The sequence below is a fragment of the Myotis davidii genome, unplaced genomic scaffold, assembly GCF_000327345.1.
Source record: "Myotis davidii unplaced genomic scaffold, ASM32734v1 scaffold271, whole genome shotgun sequence".
Classification (NCBI taxonomy): Eukaryota; Metazoa; Chordata; class Mammalia; order Chiroptera; family Vespertilionidae; genus Myotis; species Myotis davidii.
This window is the reverse complement of record NW_006284839.1, coordinates 2,352,926-2,376,586: the sequence shown is the minus strand read 5'-3', so window position 1 is coordinate 2,376,586 and position 23,661 is coordinate 2,352,926. Positions and strand designations below refer to the sequence as shown.

Sequence of the window (23,661 nt, the reverse complement as noted above, 5' to 3'; positions counted from 1 at the left end):
TTTTTTCTTGGAGCTGGGAGTTGGGTTCTTAAAAGGTGATACTGTTTAAGTGGGTTCCATATAAATATGTAGAAGAAAGAATGCAGAAGAGAACCCACTTGCTTTTTATGATACAAACATAATGCTTATACTATAGTCATTATAGAGGAGCTAACCTGTCCTTTTTTCCTGGGCTTTTCCATACTGTAATGCTTGGCTGGCTAATTCTTTCCACTGGAAATTTTCCCTAAATCTCTATTTCACTCCACAGTTTAGGTTTATTATCTTTCTTTATGTGGCTGCGTAGTCTATTTTCTCTCTTCCATCCAACTTCTCTGCTTTCTCTACCTGTCTGTTTCTCCTCCTATACCCTGACCACTGTGAGGACGCAGATGATAATTCTAGTTTCAAAACTGTTCTCTCAAACCTAGCACAATGCATATCTAACAGAGAGTTAAAGGCACTCAGTAAACTATATGTAGGCTGCAAGTATTTCATAGGTTAAATACATTTGGATATAATATGAACTATATTCAGATTTCCTTAATGGAGTTTTAACATATTTTATAAGCTGTAAACATGTTTAAAAAGAATTCATTGAATTCATTTTACTCATTATATTTAACTAATTTTATGAATATCTAATAATTTGAAATTTTGAGAACTTAGAAAAGAGTACTCAGTTTTAAATTAGAATATATAGAGAATTTGGAAGTATTTTTATATCCTGTCTACTTTCTAAGTGATCTAATCACCAATTGCAATTATTTTTGTGACAAAATGTAGCTAGTCCTGAATCTTTCATTTGGATGCCCCAGTGAGCCTAGACATCTAAGGCTATATTAATAAGTCAGTGATGGTTTTTTAAAAATATTTTTAAATGGTCCAACTAACTCAACAGTGAAAAGTATTGAAAGTTTCAGTTATTCTTCAAAGTTGACTTTTGTTTTGATGATTAAATATTGTTGCTTAACTTCAGTATCAACTTTGAGTTATATCTGAGTTTTGTTTTAATTGTACAGATGATACTTCAAAAGTTGACAAACCTAAAGTAGATGAAGAAGGTGATGAAAATCAAGATGATAAAGATTATCACAGAAGTGACCCACAAATTGCTATATGTCTGGATTGTTTACGAAATAACGGACAGTCAGGGGACAATGTAGTAAAGGTGAGTGGACAAGTACAGTTGTATTTTTTACAATTATTAATGTAAACCTTTGATAATTTGTTGATGAATTTTCCTGTTCCAAAATGTTTTCTTTCAAAGTTTTTATTAACATAATCAAGTTGAATACCCTTCTAACAGTTCCATGCCTACAAATGAAATAGCCAAGCAATTGCTTACTCCACACACCTGATTTCCAACCCCCACAACTGAACCGTCCTGGGCCAATGCCACCACCTAGTGGTTCATCAGAGAATCACACCACTGATTCTCCTGGCACCTTCTTCTATACCTTTGTTGGGAGTTTATATACATTGTTTTTCGTTTTTTAAGTGTGGTAACCAACTCAGATCATTTTATGTTGGGCACTATCTCCAATCTTTTGGTTCACCCTCTTATAACTTCTTCCTTTATTTTTCTATTTTTATTAAGAACTAACTAAAAAAAACACTTCTTCATGCTTTTGAATAATATAATTGATTGCTTCTGAAATAAAATTGGTGTCATAAAACGCCTGTGAACTCTTAAAGTCCTTGAAGGCTCTCAGATACTTCCTATAGAATCTCCATTTCTAACCCTGTATCTGTCTACTAATTGAACCTTTTTGTAAAGATCTCTATATTAGAGAGTTTCAGACACCCTACTACTTGCTTTTTTTGTTACAAGGAACTTTTGTTTTTATTATAAAGGTTCACTGCTTTACCGGTTAAATAGATTTTTCTCACTTTGTCCTAGCAAATTGTCAGCCCTTGAGAATATTGTAGTCCATGTTTTATTCAAATACCTGTATTCATTGTCTCTTCTTTCACTTCTACTGTTTTATCTGTAAGCCAGTGGGTTGAATTTTCACTAATACATTTAATGATATTTTTCTTTTAAGAAATTAAAAAATTTTCATCTCCAATTAAGTGTTCCAAGCATCTTGGCAACAGAATATAGCATACTGAGTCAGTGAATACTAATCTATGTGGATATTAGACAATGAAGATATAAATAAGAAAAAATGTCAAGGAAGTTTGGCGAGGTCTTACACAAATAAACAGTTATAATACAATACAATAATTGATTTAATTATCAATTGGATAAGGCATGTAATAAAGTACAGAAATCTTTAGAGATGTGGCCATTGCACCTATTGACCTTTCCAGGCTTCTCTAGGGCTTTTTATGCTCTGGTGGAGCACCTTTTCTTTTTTTAAGTTTTTTAATGACCTTACTTTTCTCTCTCGAATCATTCCTATAATCCCCATTTGAGGAGGTTCTCCTTAATAGAGATTTTGATCATCCTTTAGCTCTCTAATACATGAGTTATTATCTTATAGTGAAAATTAAGTCAACATTTTATATATGAATATACTTATAATATAGTAGATAGAATATCTTTTTAAGTAAATGTAAAGACTACTTTTCTGCAGGATTTCTAGTATGAAAGTAAGTATCCCAGTTGGGAGTTTCCCCAACACCTGAAACTTCAGGTGTTTAAAGACAAATTCATTATATGTTCACCTAATTGTACTCCAAACCTGCAATTTCAGTTATTATTGCCATCTTTCAACCAATCATACAAGTTCACAACCTTGGAGTCATCTTGGATCTTATACTCTATCCCTTTAGCCCAGCGGTTCTCAACCTTTAGGTCGCGACCCCTTTGGTGGTCGAATGACCCTTTCACAGGGGTCGCCTAAGACCATCTTGCATATCAGATATTTACATTATGATTCATAACAGTAGCAACATTACAGTTATGAATTAGCAACGAAAATAATTTTATGGTTGAGTCACAACGTGAGAAACTGTATTTAAAGGACCAAAAGGTTGAGAAACCACTGCTTTAGCCTGTCATAAATCCTGAAAAATTCCCCATCCTAGCTGCTCACTTTATATGTAATTTTTTTGAAGCAGTCTCTTCAGTGTTTTTTTTGTATCCTAAATTTCTCTCTTATCCAAGGTTGAGGCCACACCCTGAATGTGTGTAAGGCAGAGGGTGAAAATCAGAGTCCAGGCCAATATCAGGGTCAGACAGAAAATATTTTAGGCTCTGTGGGCCATATGGTCTTGGTTGAAGCTACTCAACTTACTCATTGTAGCCCTGAGCCATAGACAATAGTGAATGAACTGGCATGGTTGTATTCCAATAAAACTTAAGAGGTGGCCAGCCAGATTTGGCTTGAGACCTGTGGTCATAGTTTGCAGTCTTTTGGCCAATAGAATCAAGTCTTACCTCTTTTCCAATAGCATTCATGGCCTTTAACTAGTCCCTATCTTGATAAATGTATCGCCCCTTATACTCATCAGTGAAACTTCCTCTCAGGACAAGTGACTATTGCTTTCTTCATGAGTACCAACATATATGCTGACACTCATACCTGACAAAGGACTTGCATCCAAAATATATAAGGGCTTGTATTAAGATTTAAAACCCTCTAAAACTTTGAACAAGCTTTCCTTTTTGGCATGTTCCTCCCTCTTCTCACCACTTTCCTATGCTTCCATCAAGACCCAAGCAGAGACCTCTATTCTTTTTGATGCTTTTTTTTTTCACCCTAGTGAATCCCTTCTCTGAAATGCTATATAAGCCTTGCATATATCACTCAATTAGAGCTTAGTTTGTAACTTATTAAGTCAGCATTTATTGTGTTCCTTTAGGCAGCAGGCATTGATGCTGTTTTTTATTTTTCCTGGTGTTGTCCTTGAAACATGATTATACCCTTAAAGACAGAGAAACAATGTTTATGCTCCAAAATACCTCCTCAACCATCTCATTCCTTTGCAGTAGGATGTGATTCTCAAGTGTAGTGTTAGAGTAGTTACATGTATAGTTTACATAGTATGGCTAGTGCTTTGCCAATTTAAAAGCCAATGCCAAGAGCAGCAAGGCAGTGAAAATAGTAAAAACCACCAAAAATTTGCTCCTCCATAAAAGCAATGAAAAAACTGGCCAAAACTTATAAAATCAACTTTTTCCAGAATTCTAATAATTAGGCTTGCAGAAGTTATGGAGCATTAATCAAGTAAAATGTCTGACTTTGGGCCATTTTCACATGCACTGGTCCCATTCTCCACTCTCCAGCCCTGCGCCCACTGCAGCCTCTCAGGTACCAAAGGGACAAAACGGAGGTGGAACTCTTCAAAACCTAACAGCCAAATAATTATCTTTATTTGCTCTCTCTGGTGGTTCCTGAAATACCCCACTTACAAGGGGCTTTGAAAAGCTCTGACATATTCTTGGGATTCTAATAAAAGGCCAAGCACATACACAAGACTGTATACATGCTCAGAAAGACAAATAGGTGTGAAGCTCTGCACAAGGAAGTGAAAACTAAGGCAGAATTGTCAACCACCTTACTTAATGTTGGAAGTGTGGCCCAAAACAAGGACAGAATCCCTCAGCAAAGACTGGGAAACTTATTTTTTCCAAGTGTATAAGGAAATTTTGGTTCAATCAGCCAGTCACTAGATGTAAAGAATACAGGCTTTACAGAATTGGTTTACGTAGGTCATGAAGAAACAGGCCACAATAATAAACCTGAGGAGTCAGCGGGAATCTGATTTTCCAAGGTTGTCACATAGTATTATTTAAATGCTCCGTTTTCAACAAAAAATTGAGACAAGAAAGTATAACATACACAGTAAAAGAAACCGTTATTAGAACCATCCCTGCAGAAGTCCAGACATTGGACTTACTAGGTACTAGATTTTAAATCATTCATTTTAAATATGAGCAAAGAACTAAAAGAAACCATCTCTGAACACCTAAATTAAAGTACAAGAACAGCCGAAACCGGTTTGGCTCAGTGGATGGAGCGTCGGCCTGCGGACTGGGGGGTCCCCGGTTCGATTCCGGTCGAGGGCATGTACCTGGGTTGCGGGCACATCCCCAGTGGGAGATGTGCAGGAGGCAACTGATCGATGTATCTCTCTCATCGATGTTTCTAACTATCTCTCTCCCTTCCTCTCTGTGAAAAATCAATAAAAATATATTAAAAAAAAATAAAGTACAAGAACAATCTCACCAAAATTGAAAATATTAATAAAGAGATAGAAATTATTTTTTTTAAATATCTGGAATTGAAAGGTTATAGTAACTGAAGTAAAAAAGCACTGGAGGGGCTCAAAGGCAGATTTGAGTAATAGGAAAAGAACCTCAAAGATAGACTGAGATTATTCAGTTTGGGTAACAGAAGGAAAGTAATGAAGAAAAATGAACAGGTCCTCAGGACACCATCAAGCTTACCACCTGTAGGACACCAGCAAGCTTACCACCATACACATAATGAAAGTCCCAAAAGAAAGAGGGGCAGAAAGTATAATTAAAGAAATAAGGGCCAAAAACTTCGCAAATTTGATGAAAATATTAAACATCTATGAAGCTCAACAAACTTGAGGTATGGTAAACCAAAAAAAATCCATAGCAAGATATACTTTAAACTACTGAAAGACGAGAGAATCTTGAAAGCAATAATAAAGAAGTGACTTGTCACTTATAAAGTGATCTTCAGTAAGATTAGCAGTTGATTTCTCACCAGAAGGCAGTAGGATGACATACGCAGATGAAAGGAAAAAAAACTGTCAACCAAGTATTATCCATCAAAAATCTATATCCTTCAAAAGGGGAGAGAAAATTAAGATATTCCCAGACAAACAAAACTAACAGAACACGCACAAGACCTTCTCTGCAAAAAAATAATGAAGGGCATCCTTCAAATCTAAATGAAAGGACACCAGACCATAACCCAAATCTACATTAATAAAGAGCACTGTTAAAGGTAACCACACAGGTAAATATAAAAGACAGAATGTATTTTTTATTTGAAACTTTGCTTAAGATGGGGAGCAGAACAGAGATATATATGAGCAAATTTTTGTACACTATTGAAATTCAAAATAGTATTACTCCAAACTAGATTGTAATCCTGAGGGAAATCACAAAGAAAGTAATTGTAAAATATATGGGGAAAGAAGTTATAAGACAACTAAAATAACATCTTTAACAAAAAATAAAGCAGTCATTGAGAAACAGAGGAACAAAAAGACCTAAGGCATTTAAAGTAGAAATAGAAAAATGGCAGATATAAATCTGACCCCATTAGTAATTACATTAAATGGAAATAGATTAATCTCTAGTTAAAGGCAGAGATTGGTAAAATGGATAAAAATTTATGGTACAACTATAGGCTGTCTATAAGATATATATATATATGGCTAATATGCTGAGTGTCCCTCCACCTGTCCTACCGGTCGCTATGACACACACTGACCACCAGGGGGCAGATGCTCAACACAGGAGCTGCCAAGCTGCAGTGACTTGGCAGTGGCTGTTCTCAGGTGGCACACCCCAAAACCAGGGAGGAGGGAGCCCGCCGCACAGTTCCACCTTGGGCCGTGGGTTATGTTGTTGCTGGGGCACTATCCGACCTGAATCTGATTTACTGCACACTTGTGTTTGCGTTCCACACCCTGTACAACAGCAACTTTGCAGAATGCCCTCTTGCATCCCCACAGGCCAGGCTGAGGGACCCCAACCCCACCTGTTGGAGGGACCCAGCTTACTCCGCAGACACCAAGGAAGGACTGCGGGAGGTTGGGTCCGGGGCATGTCTGGCCTGTCTTGCCCAGTCCTGCCCCATCAGCCACCTTCTAATTAATTTCTTTTCAATGTGTATGAATCTCTGCACCGGGTCACTAGTATAATTATAAAGTCTTTCTATAGAGAGAATGCATAATTGTTGTATTTTTATTTTCTAAGTGCCTGCAAATTAAATATTAAATTCCAGATTGGAATTTTGTTAGATTGATGTCAAACTATCATCTATAGAGTTGTTTCTGTTGGTCTTTGCTAGGAAATATTTTCCTTCGAATACATTTGCTAAGAAATACATATTGACTGGATAAGTTTACTTTTTTTTAAAATATATTTTACTTTATTTTTTTTTTTTTTACAGAGAGGAAGGGAGAGGGATAGAGAGTTAGAAACATCGATGAGAGAGAAACACCGATCAGCTGCCTCCTGCACACCCCCTACTGGGGATATGCCCACAACCAAGGTACATGCCCTTGACCGGAATCGAACCTGGGACCCTTCAGTCCACAGGCCGATGCTCTATCCACTGAGCCAAACTGGTTAGGGCATGGATAAGTCTACTTTTGACTTCGTGGATTTAAGAACATTTTCAAGCCCGGCTGGGATGGCTCAGTGGTTGAGTACCAACCTATGAATCAGGAAGTCCCGGTTCAATTCCAGGTCAGGGCACATGCCCAGGTTGCAGGCTCCATCCCCTATGGGTAGGGGGGAGGCGGGTGGTGGAGGAGGCAGCAGATCAATGATTCTTTCTCCCTCTCCTTTGCTCTCTGAAATCAGTTTTTTAAAAAGAACATTTTAAAATTGTCTACTTAATTTTCTATACATATAAGTAGAAGTAGTACTTTATATCTTTAAAAGATCTAGTTGCTGGGTTTTGTGTGTTTTAGTATTGATATTTTTCTAAGGTTTGGGGATGTAAGTTTGTTTTACAAATTCGTTCATGGTTATGTCTACATCATCATTTTAATTCATTTCCAGTTTGAGTGTTCATTCTGGATTGGTTCTTATATTTCAATGAGAAAATGAGAAAAATCAAGGCATATAGAACATTGTTTTCTCAGTAAAGTATTGCCACAGCCCATCAGACACTGACTGGGTGTCCATTCTACATGACTTGGTTGCTTGGGCTCTTGTGGATTAACTGGCCTCTCTCTATTCACCCCTAGGGCTCCATAGAGCCCCATTTGAAGTCAGTGCTCCTTTTTAAAATATTTGTTTTAAGACTTTTTAAAATGTCCCTAATGCTTTCAGAAGCAATATTGTATAATAAAATATGTACATGCTTTTTATGACCTTTCTTTCAATTAAACTAATGATCTGTTCTTTACCAAAATGTCTAGAGGTATGCAGATTGTCTGCTTGCCAGGATTTTCTTAGTACACACATTTTCGAAGAATATCATGTATCTAAGAATTAGGAACGCTTAAAAAAAATTTTTAAGAGTTATTTGAGCCAAACTGATGACATGTAGGGAAGCAAGATGTCCTGGGAACATTTTTACTCACAAGTACTAAAGAGCTGTGAACTGAAACATTTTCAGAATACATTTTGAAAATACTCGAAGTGGAAATGACATCTGTGGTTTCTTTATAAACAAGGTAGAATATTTTAATTAGTAATCTTTATTTCCTATAGGGTTTAATGAAGAAATTCATTCGATGTTCTACACGCGTTACCGTGGGAACTATTAAAAAATTTCTAAGTTTAAAACTAAAACTTCCAAGTTCATATGAGGTAAGTTAATTATCTAACCTTGATCATTTTGATAATTCTGATCTGAAGTGAAAATTAACTGAGAATACATTTAAATTAAAATTTGTGGAAACTTTGATTATTTTCACATTAAAAAATTCTTATAATGCAATATTCTATTTATGTAATCTGCATTTTTAAAATTTAACATCCTGACTAAAACATGATAGTAATACATTTAATGTTTTATAATTAGAGGCAATATTTAAATAACATTAAGTATTCTCAAAATAAATATCCAAGTTAAAGGGATTGTTTTTATGCAGCATGCTTTAGTTAGTGTGTGTCTTTGTATTTTTTATTTTTAATCAGACACCTGATTTTTACCAATTCTTCATAGACTTATTTCTTAGAATATGAAACATTGTCAAAGGGATTTTGTAAATAATGTTTCTCTAATTTCATGGTGCGTAGAAGTAGTAGTGTTTAGCACCAGGTGAAAGCTAGTATTTTAGTGTTGTATCTGCATATATGCAGTTTAACAGTTTTTTTACAGGAGAGATAAATTGCCTTCATATTGATCCCAGCAGGGCTGGTAAAGTGTTCGTGATCCTAGGAGTGTGGCTATAACAACATAAGGAAACAAAGCTGCTGTTTTTCACCTGCCCAAATGGCAGTCTTCAACTTTTAATGACCTCTTCCTCCCCTTTGGTTTCTGATAGCAGCATCAAAAAGCTACAGACCAAGCCTAGTTTCCTATATGAACAAAGACATCAAAGGCAACAGGTTTTCAGACTTATGGACAGTAACATTAACATGAACAGTCATCACAGCAGAAATAAAATAGGATTTGAACATAGGCATTGATAGGGATTAAATCTCTATCTTGAGGAAGCCTCAGATCCTGAACTTACTTTTATTTTATTTTATAGAAAGGAAGGGAGAGTGATTACTTTTGAAAATTCTCTCAAATGACTGATTGATCTGTGGATTAAAAATTATTATGGTTTGGTTCTACAAATATTAAAAAAATTTTCAGTGACATCAACGTTTACATTAGGGAAAAATGAGAGTTAAAGCCCTATGTACTTGGTAAAAGTTAAGAGGTAATAACAATTTATAGATACAATAACAGTGAAAATAAAAAGTAAAATTGTATTTTATGCTTTGGTTTTGCACTTTATTTCCCTCTTGCAAGGTACCACGGCAGTTCTATTTCCTTACTTTTAAGTGTGACTCATTGAGTTATTTTCTAGTTTTCAGGAAGCTGTTAGAGCTGAGAGAACTGTTATTCTCCTATGGCCTTGCTGCTGGCACATACACTGCTCTGTAGGAGAGGACGGAAGGGGAAGAGACAGTGTGCTGACAGCTCCTTGTCTATCTCAGTGCAAAGGACTTTTCCTAGGATTTTCAGAAATATTTACTGCCCCCCCCCTTACTTTGCTGCCCAACATGCAGGGGGATGACTTATGAAGTATCTGACAGCTTAAGATTCTGTAACAGCATTATTAATTGGGGCAGGATAGCTTAGTTGTTAATTAACAATAGAAGCAGTATATCTGGTTAAGAATAGCATCCTAAGTAAGTCCCTTTACTTTTTTGCTTATGAATTTATTTTACAGGCTAGATAAAATGGAAGTATTATTTTGTTCTTTTAAACATAAAATGATATCTGAAAAACATTTGGAGCTCCATATAAGTCACCATAAATCATCAAAAAATCAATATATTTTAGCTAATAATTTGCCTAATACAATTAGAACTATAGTCATTTTAAAGTTCAAAACTATTCGCTGTCTAGCCAAACCATTATTTAAAACCCATTTTTCTTCTCCCTTTCCATCCTTTAAATTAGATTCTGTCAGTTTGCTTTTAATAGCTAGAGAACCAAAATGTTTCATTTATAGAGACTTATGATAAACATTTAATTGTGCTTTGCTGAGTTAGCATAGTCACAGTTCTTACAGACTTCTTAAGTATTTGGGGTTGTTTGGTTCTTGCAACACTAAAGCAAAGGTGAGCATTGAAAAGTACAACCCTTTTTTGAAGTTTCATGCAAGGTGAGGAGAGAGTCCTGTAGGCATGAATACAAGTGACCAACCGAGCAGAGCAAAGAAGCCACGAGCCATAGGAGACACGGGCCAGTGGCATAGTCCTAACTGTGCTGTCAATTAGCTACAGGTAATTACTCAAAATTCTGAGATGCCTTGAAAGGCCCATAAATCACGCGTCCACGTTCATTCATTTAATTCAGTGGTTCTCAGCCTTCCTAACGCCATGGCCCTTTAATACAGTTCCTCATGTTGTGGTGACCCCTAACCATAAAATTATTTTTGTTGCTACTCCATAACTCTAATTTTGCTACTGTTATGAATCGTAATGTAAACATCTGGTATGCAGGATGTATTTTCAGGGGTCGCGACCCACAGGTTGAGAACCACTGAACCTCTTTGAATACAAACTAATGAGAAGAAAGTAACTCCTTCAAATCTTGGGTTGTGAAGGTAAAAGGATTCTGAAAGATGAGTTTATAAGGCAAAACTGCTGGGAGGAACTAAGGTTTCCACAGTTTCTTATTCGTAAGAGGCAGTCACAGAAATATGTCTCAAATCTCAAAGGTTGCACAGACATGGACTAAGAAACTCTACATTGCATTTCAAAAGTATGTGTATGAACTTGAGATACAGGTTAGTAGGACAAGACACACAGTGCTTCATGGTACTTATGTCTGAATAAAAACTTATGAGATGGATCAGTGCTTTTAATAAAAATAAATGGATAATACTTCTATTTTATAATAACTATTTCAATCCTTTTTGAAATTTGAAAACACATGTAAAACACATATATTCAAAATTACGTATGTTAATGGGTCTGTATTCTTTTTAAAGTTGGATGTGCTGTGCAATGGTGAAATTATGGGGAAGGATCACACTATGGAATTCATCTATATGACAAGATGGCGACTAAGAGGCGAAAACGTAAATTGCTTTTATATTTATGTTTATATTTAGTTATATACCATTATGTTACTCAAATTTAATAGTATTACTAGTACTTAGAAACTCAAAGAACAAACTAGCTTGGGGAAGAGAAAAAAATGGGTTGCTCTTACTGTTTCTTTCAACTACTCCATGATAATTAGTCCCAAGTACAAGACCAAGGTCTGTGTTAAATGTAGTTGTATTGTATCAAGGTGAGTTTAAAACCCCATCTAAGTATGTTCAGAGCTTTACTAACCTCAAGACAGAGAAGATGGCACTCACATTTTTTACATAACTGTATGGAGTGGGGGTAAGAAGACTAAGTTCTGCCCTGTCTAATACGTTTAATGGCTGATAAAGTATTTTTTGGTCATGGTAGAGAAGGCAGCTGGAGTAGAATGTAGATAATTTTTTTTCAGGTGCCTTTATTGAAGTATAAAATTAGACTGAAGAGTAAGTGAGTTTTCAGTAGCTTCTGATGCCAGGTTAGATTATTGTGCCTTGGGCCCTAGGCAATATAAGAAGAAATGATTAAAAGGAGAAAAATTAAGAAAATCAAAAAAACTTAAAAGGAGAACTTTATATTTTGGACTGTATCTTTGATTAGGGTTAATTAAAAGGTTCAAGCACATCTTATCTGAGTTGTATGTAACAGTATTAGGGACATTTTAGGGACTAGGGATTATAAGGCTTATATATAACAGTAAAGAATATAGTAGTAATGCTAACAGAAATTCTCTTTATAATCTGATCACATGAATAAATATTACAATTGACTAGAAGGTTAGACTAAATGACCTCCATTTAGACCTTAAGATTTTATGATGTTTAGGGTACAAAATGTCATGTTTTTAAACTCTGTGTAATTTTAACCTTTCTATAAGCTAGGTTTTATTATATTTTTAATATGTTTTTATTTCAGAGAGGAAGGGGGAGAGAGATAGAAACATCAATGATGAGAATCAATGATCGGCTGCCTCCTGCACACCCCCTACTGGGGATCAAGCCCGAGACCTGGGATTGAGCCCTGACCAGGAATCCAACTGTGACCTCCTGGTTCATGGGTCGACATTCAACCACTGAACCACACCTGCCAGGCTATTATATTTTCTCATGAAAATATAAATTAACTATAAAAACAATCACATAATTAATAAATGTAACCTCACACAAAGGTAGATAATATAGAATCTAATATAATGAGGGTTGCCATTATAGTTCAAAAACATAACCTATAGTGAATGTCAATACCTGTGGAACTTCTGTGAAACCTCAAAATATATTCTTTATGCGTCATTCAATGGGTAGGATATTTGGCTATTTTTAAGAAGAAATATGTCTTGATATGATATAATAAATGAAGCACCTAGCTTCTTGGTCACAATTTTTTTTTTCTATTTGAGTCTCACTTGGGTAAAGCCTTCCTTGTGAGGCTGAATTCTCATGACCAGGAAGGAAAATTACATTCTAGTACTAGTCACCAACTAGTTGTTGCCCTTGAATAACTCATGAAACCTTTCTGGGATTTTTAAAGAAAATAAAAATCTGATTATATTTGGTAAATTACTACTTGCCCTTACATGACATTTCCTAGTTTTTAAATGGTTGTGCATACATCACTCTCACTTAATACTTCCGGTTCCAAGCCCAGATTATAGAGACAGTCCATTCTCTCTTCCCCAGCTCTGTTGGGGCCTACATATGGTGATATTGCATATAATATTAATATCGTATTGATATAATTTTAGCTTCCTTTGATGATTCTTTGGACATTTCAATATGTGCTTGAAACCATCATGATGAATAGGTTTGCCTTGAGGTTGAAGAGATGTAAATAGTCATCCACCACAAGATCTCTGCTAGCACTCACTGTCCTTCATGAGATCCCTTCCCAAAGGTCACCCACACTGCCAGTTATTTCAAGGTCAAAGCATGAAAGCTAATTCATAAAAATTGTTATTAATAGACTCTAAGTCAGGGGTGGGCAAACTTTTTGACTCGAGGGCCACAATGGGTTCTTAAACTGGACCAGAGGGCCGGAACAAAAGCATGGATGGAGTGTTTGTGTGAACTAATATAAATTCAAAATAAACATCATTACATAAAAGGGTACGGTCTTTTTTTTCAATAGTTTTATTCATTTCAAACAGGCCGGATCTGGCCCACGGCTGCTCTAAGTTCAATCGGTCTTTGCTACAATTAGGTTTTTGACTACACATTTCTGAATAGTTCGAAGTTCTTAGTTATTTCAGGCATACTTTAATAAAAGGTGGTTCAAATAGTGGTTCAGTATCATTATTTTTCATTCACATAAAAACAAAACCAATAAATAGAGAACTTTACCACATTTTATAATTAGTGCAACAGTAAAGTAATTATTAGCCTGTTTCATTTTTCAGTGTGATAAACCTGCTTTTGTTCTATCCCCTTCTTCAGCCTGTTTCTCCCTTAGTCTTCACAATCTCAGTACTTCCCTTTTGGTCTCTCTGACCAAAATCCCTGAAGTCAGCCCTGGTTAGTTTCTTTCTCTTCTGTTCATCCTTAGCAAACTTTGTGACCTATGCAGTATACAAGAAAGTCACAATCCCATTATGTCTTACCACCTCCACTGTACAACTCTGGTCCAGGCCCCTGGCCCCATCCTCCAGAACTTCTACCTAAGTCTCCTACCCCACCCACCCCCACCCCACCCCCATCTTTGTCCAGTAGAGCAGTTGGAACAATCCTCTTAAAACAAGTTAGAACATGTCACTTCTCTGCTTTGAGCTCTCCAGTAACATCCAGTAGCATGTAGACAAAAGCCAAAATCCTTCCAGGAACCTATAGATACAGACCCCACGTGATTCTCCTAGACATGTCTCTGCTCTTACCTTCTCTCCCTCTCCATCTGGCTCCCCCACACTCAGCCTCACTGGCCCGTTTCCTGTAATGTACCAGGCTTGCTCCGGCTCCCCAGTGTTCACCTAACTTGTTCCCTTTACCCCTTCACTCAAAGAATTTTGCTTCTCTACCTTCTCAGTGAGGCCTCTGACTCTGACACTCTAAATCCTTTTTTATGCCTTACTATTCTCCATAATATTCCATCACTATCTGAAATCCTGTCTCTCTTGTTAATGGTTTCTTAAAATATATCCGAGGGCAGGGCTTGTCTCTGTTCACTACAGGGTCTCAGCACTGGGAGCAGTGCCTAATACAGATACTCAACAAATATTTGTTTAAAGAGGAAACTGAATAAAAATTTTTCTTGTATAAGGTTAATAGTTATGTAAAATATACCCTAAAGATCATTCTATTTATTTGAATCTCAATTTCCCAATTGTTTTTTGTTAAATTTTAAATATTTTACTTCTTCCAATTGTGAGTTATAATAGTAATTGATGAATTCTGACCTTTGAAATGAGTGGACAAATTATCAATAAAACAATCATTTCTTCTTTTTTAAAAATATATTTTTATTGATTTTAGAGAGGAAGAGAGAGGGAGAGAGTGATAGAAACATCAATGATGAGAATCATTGATAGGATGCCTCCTGCACGCCCCCTACTGGTGACTGAACCCGCAACCTGGACATGTGCCCTTGACTGGAATCAAACCTGGGACCCTTCAGTCTGCTGGCTGATGCTCTATCCACTGAGCCAAACCGGCTAGGGCTAAACAATCATTTCTTGATTAAATCCCTACTAGCCTTTTCCATCTCTATCTTCCATTGCCAGCAAGATGCCAGGATGTCTGAAAGCTCGCAGTACTTTACCTGCTGGCATTGCTAACTCACTCTGCCTTGGGCTGGGATCAGCTTATTTTCTAAACCAGTGATAGCGAACCTATGACACACGTGACAGAGGTGACACGCGAACTCATTTTTTGTTAAATGGCATTTAAATATATAAAATAAATATCAAAAATATAAGTCTTTGTTTTACTGTGGTTGCAAATATCAAAAAATTTCTATATGTGACACAGCACCAGAGTTAAGTTAGGGTTTTTCAAAATGCTGACACGCCGAGCTCAAAAGGTTCACCACCACTGTTCTAAACTATTGTCTACCTTGTGGTTCCTTCACTTGCTTCTAGTACATTTTTATTGTGGGTTTTTTTATACTTTTTTTTTAGTACATTTTTATATTAAACTTTTTAATCCACCTGGGATTTGTTTAATTACACACACATACCTACAACAAGGCTAAGACTCTTATTGACCTCTAGGACCTCTTTTTGTATTCTGGATACTAACCTTTTGTTATATATGTTGAAGCTGTTTCTTCCCAGTTATGTCCTGGTTTCTAGTTTTGCCTCCGTTTTTTAAGCCTTAAAATTTGGGTAATGCTACCTATCTCAAAAATTTTAGTGAGAATGTGATAGTATAAAGTACTTAGCAGTGTGCCTAGCATACTACGTTAGTTATTTTATTAATAGCTTATGTTAGCTTTTATTATTATAATACTCTGTTCCTACACTTGGTCTCATCTGAGAGCTCACTGTTAGTATCTCTTTCTGTTCAAGCCTTCACTTTGATCATGAACTCCTGCTCTTCCTGATCACCTCCTGGGAGGGTTGAGTGCCCGCTCTCAGGACAGCCCGTCTTTCCAGATGGTCCTGGTCAGTTTTATCTCCCAGCAGCCTCTGCTAGTCCATACCTAAAGTTACTACACCATATTTACCTTGGTTTGCTTCATTTGAATTCTCAAGCAGTTTTAGAAAAAGCAAACATTTATCTGGACTAATACCAGCGAGATTAATGGAGGGAAATAGACAGAGAAACTGCCTCTTACCACTTCCTTTACTCTCATTAAGTGCTACTTGTGTAGTTAGTCCAAATCTGATAGGTAGAGCTTAAAAACTCTTTTTTTTTTCTTTTTGTTAATCCTCACCCGAGGATATTTTTCCATTGATTTTTTAGAGAGAGTAGAAGGGAGGGGAGAGACAGAGAGAAACATCTGTGTGAGAGAAACACATTGATTGGTTGCCTCCCACATGAGCCCTGACCAGGGCCGGGGGTTGGATCAACCTGCAACTGAGGTACGTGCCCTTGACTGGATTCTAACCTGAGACCCTTCAGTCCTCAGGCCAATGCTCTATCCACTGAGCCAATCCGGCCAGGGTGAGCTTGAAGACTCTTGAGAAAGGGGAAGGTTGTCAAGGACAGCAGTGCTGGGCATATACAGTGATGGCGAACCTTTTGAGCTTGGCGTGTCAGCATTTTGAAAAACTCTAACTTAACTCTGGTGCCGTGTCACATATAGAAATTTTTTGATACTTGCAACCACGGTAAAACAAAGACTTACATTTTTGATATTTATTTTATATATTTAAATGCCATTTAACAAAGAAAAATCAACCAAAAAAATGAGTTCGCTTGTCACCTCTGACACGCGTGTCATAGGTTCACCATCACTGTCTTAGGACATGTTGATGAGCCCTAACAGGAATGCAAAGACTAACTTTTAGGGGGGAACTTGCTAAAGTCTTTGGAGAAATGGAAAATTTCTAAAATTTTATTTTAAAGGCTGTCAATATATTTGTTTTAATTATTGCTTACTTAAGTGTTCTTTCAAAGTATATATTTTTAAAAGCCGCTCTGGGATGTTAGATTTCTCCTGGTTAATTTATACCTTTCAATTTTATTTTTATTTTTTTTCCATTTTGAATAGGCATGCAGTGTTGAATTCACATATGTATAATGTTGAAAAATCATTAGATGATTCTTTTAAAATATGAGTGATTAAACTGCTAAAGTGAGTTTACAAAAGAATTTACTCAATAGTTTTAAAATATGTTCATTTATTTACTCATAAAACATTTTTTGAGTGGCTGCTGTGTGCCTTAGCTATTAATATTGCAAATATAAATAAGAGAGACACAAGGAGTTCACCATCCGATGTTATTAAAATATATATGGAGACTAAGAATCTAACCTGCTAACAATATAAGGAACCAAATTTAAAACAAAATGGATCCCTTACAGGTTGAGGCAAATTTCATGCCCCTGTCAGAGCTCTGATATCCTTAAAAGTGATGCTTTCAAGAGGTAGTTGAGGAGGAGACCTAGGAGATTAATCGTAAGACGGGACGGATGGAGGGTTTTCCCAGGCATTAGTATTTGAAGAGGAGATGGAAAGGATGGGTAAAACATTTTGGTAAAATATTTGCAGAATATTAGCCACACTCTTATTTAGATACTAAAATTACTTCAAGCTAAATTTTACCAGTCACTATTATTAAAATCAATTAAAAAAAACCCAGCTACCCTAGTTTGTAAAGTGTTTACTTAAAATGAATCATGTTGACTCATGTTTGACGTTAAGTTATATTTTTTGAATAATCAGTTTTAAATATGTATCCAGTTGTGGATGCCTCTTATCTGATGAGTTCATCTCCTCCGCAGTTTCGGTGTCTGAACTGCTCAGCTTCGCAAGTCTGCCCTCAGGATGGCCCTTTGTATCAGGTAAGAGGCACTCACGACTGTACATATGACCCTGACGATATTGCCACCATGGGGACTGCTTTCATCCCAAACTCGAGTTCCTAAGACACGTAACTTGGTGAAACTAATACTTATTTAAACTACAAAACTTCCTTCAAATTATGTCCCCAAAGTTTTCCATTATTTTAGTTCTCTTGAAATATCTGTTTAATTTTACTAAACTGAAAATGAAATTATTGATGTTAAGACCATTTTTTATGAGTTAGGGTTTTTTAATAATTACCAAATTTAGCCCTTGAGAAATCTCTGCTCCACACTTAATACTTCTTTGTGTGTTACTTTTTTAAAATTACTCATTCACCCACAGTGAAAGGTAAAATGCCACATGAGGTGAAGCTAAATATTGGCAGCATAAATGTAATTGTGAGCTGGCTCACTCGGCCCTCCCTAAGTGCTTCACTTGGGTTACCTCTTTTAATATAGAAATGATAGTGAACTAATTTAATAATGCACTGAACAAACTTGAACATGGATCTGAGGAAAGTTTATCAATAAAAATACATTTTATAAATTTGGAAAACAGAAGGGATTAAGGGTGGTATAGTAAGAATTACTGTACAGAGATGATCTATGGATTAATTATAGCATTTCTTTAAAATCCCCATTATTTGGAATATTACTTAGCCATAAAACTAGAACAAAATCTTAATATTTGCAATAACATGGATGGACCTAGAGAGTATTATGCTAAGTGAAATAAGTCAGAGAAAGACAAATATCATATGATTTCACTAATATGTGGAATCTAAAGAACAATGTGAACAAATAGAAATAGACTCATAGATACAGAGAACAAACTGATGGCTGCCAGAGGGGAGAGGGGTTGGGGGACTGAGCAAAAAAGGTGAAGGCATTAAGAAGTACAAAATGGCAGTCACAAAATAGTCATGGGGAACATAGGCAATAATCCTATATAATAAAAGCCTAATATGCAAATCGACAGAATCGCAGAACAACCAGTCGCTGTGACACGCACTGACCGCCAGGGCCCAGATGCTGCCCGCAGGCCCCAGGCCAGCCAAGGCGGGTGCAAGTGGGGGACTCCGATCACCCCGCAAGTTGCCCCACAGATTAGCCCTGATCGCCAGCCAGGCCTAGGGACCCTATCCATGCATGAATATCATGCACCGGGCCTCTAGTATTGTAATAAGTATGTATGGTGCCAGGTGGGTACTGGAAATATCAAGGGAACACTTCGTTGGCACTGATGTCTGTTTCCTTAGAAGTAAAGATGTTCCTAACCACTGATATCAAGTATTAGAGAACAGCAGGAGTAAGACCAAATTTTCAATAATCCACACACATTTTATGTGTATGGGTGTGTGCATAAAGTCCCTGAAATAGACAATTTTGTAGAAAATACAAGTGGACCAAAATTCACCTAGGAAGAAAGAAAATTTAAATCACTAAATCATGAAAGTCATAAAAATATTATTAAAGAATTACTTCCTCAAGGGATACCTAATTAGTTTTATGGTGATAAACTTAAATTTTCAAGGAATAGATCATTCCCATCCTAAAAATTGTTTTAAATCATTGAAAAAGATCAAATTCTTCCAAATTCATTTTACAAAAGTAACACAATCATGATAGCAAAAACTGACTCCCAATTAGAAAAATAGCAAATCTTATTTTTATATTGATTTTTTTTTTAGAGAGAGAGAGAGGAAGGGGAAAGGAGAGAGAGAGAGACATCTATTTGTTGTTCCACTTATTTATGTATTCATTGTTGATTCTTATATGTGCCCTGACCATACACGTTGGTGTATGGGGACGACACTCTAACCAACTGAGCTGGCTACCCAGCCAGGACTCAAATCTTATTTTGAATATAAATATAAAAATGATAAATAATATATTATATTATACTAAATATTATACTAAAAGAATGAAAGCAAGACTAAATAGTACTTTTATCAGTAATGCAAGAAATAAAAATCATCAGTAGATGCTGAAAAGGCATTTGACAAAATTCAGTGTTAAGTTCTACTTTCTCCTACCAGCTTCTGATTTTGAAAAGCTTCGAAACAAAAGTTGAAATAATAATACAAAGGAATATTCTTTACTTACACATAGATTTACCAAGTAACATTTTGCTACATTTTCTGCCCTCTCTCTTTCTCCTTATCAATCTTTATACATATACCTATTGTTTCTTTGTGAAACTATTTGAAAGTAAATTGTAAGTATCATGACAATAGGCTACTAAATACTTCAGCATATAATATCTAAAATCAAAGACCTTATATAGAATCAAAATACCACTACACTCACAAAAAATTTGAATAATATACTAAATATTAGAGATGTCAATTCTCCCCATAATTAAATTATTATATTTAGAGAGGTTTTAAGCACACTTTTACCAATTTTTTGTTTAACTTGACAAAATAAGTCATTCTAAAGTTCATCAGGAAATATAAACCAGTGTTTCTGATCAGTCACATTTTTAAATGAGCAATCTGGGGACATGTGCAATGCCACATACTGACATGTATTTTAAAGCTGGAATAATTAAAACAGAGGATTAACTTACACACAGACATATGAATAAAAAGAATAGCTTAGGAACAGACTGTAGTATGTATGAACCTATAAAGAGAGTATTTTAAATTATGGAGGAAAAAAGATTCATTTAACAAATATTGTTAAGCCCTTAACTGGGCATTCTTTTAGGTCTTGGAGATACAGAAGTAAAAATGAAAACAAAATTATTTCATGGAGCTTACACTCTAATGATGGTAACAGATGAAAAGTAAATAAAATTTATAATATTAGAATAAAAGTTAAAGTAAATAAATAGAATTAGATAAGCTTGTCAAGGAAAGCTTTCGTGGTGATGATATTTGATTAAAAAGAAGTGAGAGAAATAGCTATGTATGTATCTGGGTTAGGGCACTCCAGGCCGAGGGAACACAGAGCAGAGAGCTGGAGGAGAGGCGTATCTGGCTGTTTGGGGCTAATCGGTGAAGTCAGAACATAGATACTGGGGTGGGGTGTGATCTAGTAGGGTTTGTGCAGGATTCAATCCATACTTCACATCTGAGTTTCTCATGGCTTAAAATAGTAAATATTTAAAGGAGAAAATATAGTTGAATAATGAATCTCAGAGTGGGGATGGCCTTTCTCCTTGTACATGTGAAAGAAAAAAAATACAAACTGAGTTGACTATTAATATTGTAAAATACATGACAAATATACCACAATTGAGGAAATATTAGTAATATGACACAAAGGTTTAATGTCCTTAACACATAAAGGATCCATATAAATCTATAAGACAAAGTTCAGCTTTCCATAGAATAATGAGCAAAAGCTATGATTAGGCAAGTCACAAAAGAAGGAAACAGCCCAATAAGCATACAAAAATGGTTTACTTCTTTAGAAGCTAAGAAAACAAATAAAATATTTTTATGCTTACTTAATTGCCAGATTAAAAGGAAGAAGGGGTAGTGCTCATTACTGATGAGGCTATGGAAGAATGGGCTCCCATATTTCTTTTGGAAATGTAAAAATAGAACAACTTTCTTGGAGTCCACTCGCTTGTGTGACAACATTTAGCAAAAAGCTCTAAAAATGTGTGTGCTGTTTTAACCAGCAGTTCTACTTCTAGGACCGACCTGGGGGTGGCAGGGAGGAGGTGAGGTAGAGAGCAGGGACTAGACCAGTGATAGCGACCTATGACATGCCGGTCAGAGGTGACACGCGAACTCATTTTTTTGGTTGATTTTTCTTTGTTAAATGGCATTTAAATATATAAAATAAATATCAAAAATATAAGTCTTTGTTTTACCGTGGTTGCAAATATCAAAAAATTTCTATATGTGACATGGCACCAGAGTTAAGTTAGGGTTTTTCAAAATGCTGACACGCCGAGCTCAAAAGGTTCGCCATCACTGGACTAGACCATAGGTCATTGGGTCAGCATTAATTTGTAATAGAAAAAAAAAGGAATAAAGTAAAACATACAGCAAAAAGATACTTGTTGATAACTTACCGGTTCATTTCTGTAAAGGCATTATACACAGCCTTTAAAAATGATCATGTTAAGTAAGTAGAGTAGAAACAAGTATATGGAATTTTTTAATGGACAGAATTATTTACCGAACAATATGTGTAGTATGATTTCAGTTTTCAAAAACAAAGAAGTACGTAGACAAAGAGACTAGAAGAATATACACTGATATGATTATGGTGTTATCTTTGGATGGTAGCATTTAAATCAAATTTCTTTTCATGGTGCTTTTCTATATTTTCCAAATCTACAGTAAAGCCAAGTTATTTTTATGATAAAGAAAAACTTGTTTTTTTAAGAAAAAGTGTACATCGAAGTTCATTTTAGGATTTTCTAACATTATCACATTTAAAATATATACTTTGGAAGTATCTGTTCTTTATTTTAGTACCTGATGAGACTGGGGACTAGCAACCCTGCGAAATGTGGGTTGATTCAGTAAAATCACTTAACAACATCGGGAGGAGTGAGTGATGTGCCATAATTCATTAGAGTAAGAAAGGAACTGAAACGCAAATAAAACTTAAAGTTCATCTTACTTTCCAGTATTGTGACACATTTCATTAAATTTATTAAGCTCCGTATGTTTTCATAGATAAACAAACACAAATGGTTACTTAGAGGCAAAACCATTTTTGGCCAAAAACTGAGAAAGTCCCAACCACTTAAAACCAAGCCATTTTACCTCCCTCTCTACCTTCATGCTACTAAAATCGGTGTTGGATTCTCCTGTGTATTATGAATGGATCTAGAACAAATGACTTACTTATTTGCAGAGTGTGTGCAGAGTCAGCATCAGGAGTAGAAGCAGAGGTGGGAGGCGTATTGGGATGAAGGGCAGGCGGGAGGCTGGGGGCTGGTAGAATGGGAAGCAGTAAAGTCAGAGTTGGATGTCTAGGTAGCAGTCTCCAAATCTGGCTGAGCTTCAACAACACAGGGAGTTTTATAAAACACAGATTTCTGTCTCTACTCCCAGACACTCTGATTCAGAAGGAACAAAATAAATTTTAAAATAAAAACAACAAAATTCAGACCCAAAATGATTTTGACCGTGGAAACCCTGAGACTGACTTTTACTCCAGCCCCTAGAAAACTGGTAGTGGTGCCACCTTATTCAGGTGGGAGGAGCGAGACCTAGGAATTCCCATTCCCACTCTCGATCCCATCCTGGCTGAATGGTAGAAGGGAATCCAACACTGGGTTTTCTCAGTATGTAGCACAGCTATGATGAATATCGAGACCTTTGTCAGGTCATTGTCAGGATTACAGACTGTCAGGGTATCCCTTTGATTCACACAAAGAAGACAGTTCTCTGTACTGGATTTTTGCATTCACCCACACTAAGATGAAGGGGAAACATTCAAGGGCCATTTCAGCCCTTTCTGGGTTTCATAAAAGTAGCTCCTCAAAATTTCATTTTAAAAGGGAGAATCTGCAGCTTTAAGAGAAGGAAAACCATTGGTTCTCCAGACCCTTTCTGACTTGGGTTCTATACATGTGGTAAAACAGGGTAAATATAGATGCAAAAGTAGCACCGTGCCACATACCGTTTGTCTACCGGAAGCTGTTTCCTCTCTAGTACAATGTGCTGGTGTGTGGCACTTTTTCTACATAGAGTAACATGAAGGACAACCTGAACCATTCAATTACATAAGAATAAAATCGAAGTATTTAATAGGACCAACTGATTGTTGAAAGGAGGCAGTAACCTAAATGTTTCATGTAACAATCAGCTACTTTTGTTTTTTTTAAAGCTGAAAACA

The 23,661-nt window shown here is 36.0% G+C and overlaps 1 protein-coding gene across 4 annotated transcripts in view; it reads left to right on the top strand.

Moving 5' to 3' along the window:
- The window catches only part of PCGF5 (polycomb group ring finger 5), a 61,804-nt gene that overhangs the window by 31,544 nt on the left and 6,599 nt on the right, over positions 1–23,661 (top strand). For 2 of the 4 annotated variants that reach the window (XM_015558057.1, XM_006755097.2), the window contains exons 5-8: positions 1,002–1,150; positions 8,363–8,461; positions 11,311–11,400; positions 17,785–17,844. In XM_015558057.1, the coding sequence (XP_015413543.1) occupies positions 1,002–1,150; positions 8,363–8,461; positions 11,311–11,400; positions 17,785–17,844 (398 nt within the window). The remainder of the gene's footprint in view (positions 1–1,001; positions 1,151–8,362; positions 8,462–11,310; positions 11,401–17,784; positions 17,845–23,661) is intronic. The other 2 variants (XM_015558063.1, XM_006755098.2) reach the window with 2 other exon arrangements.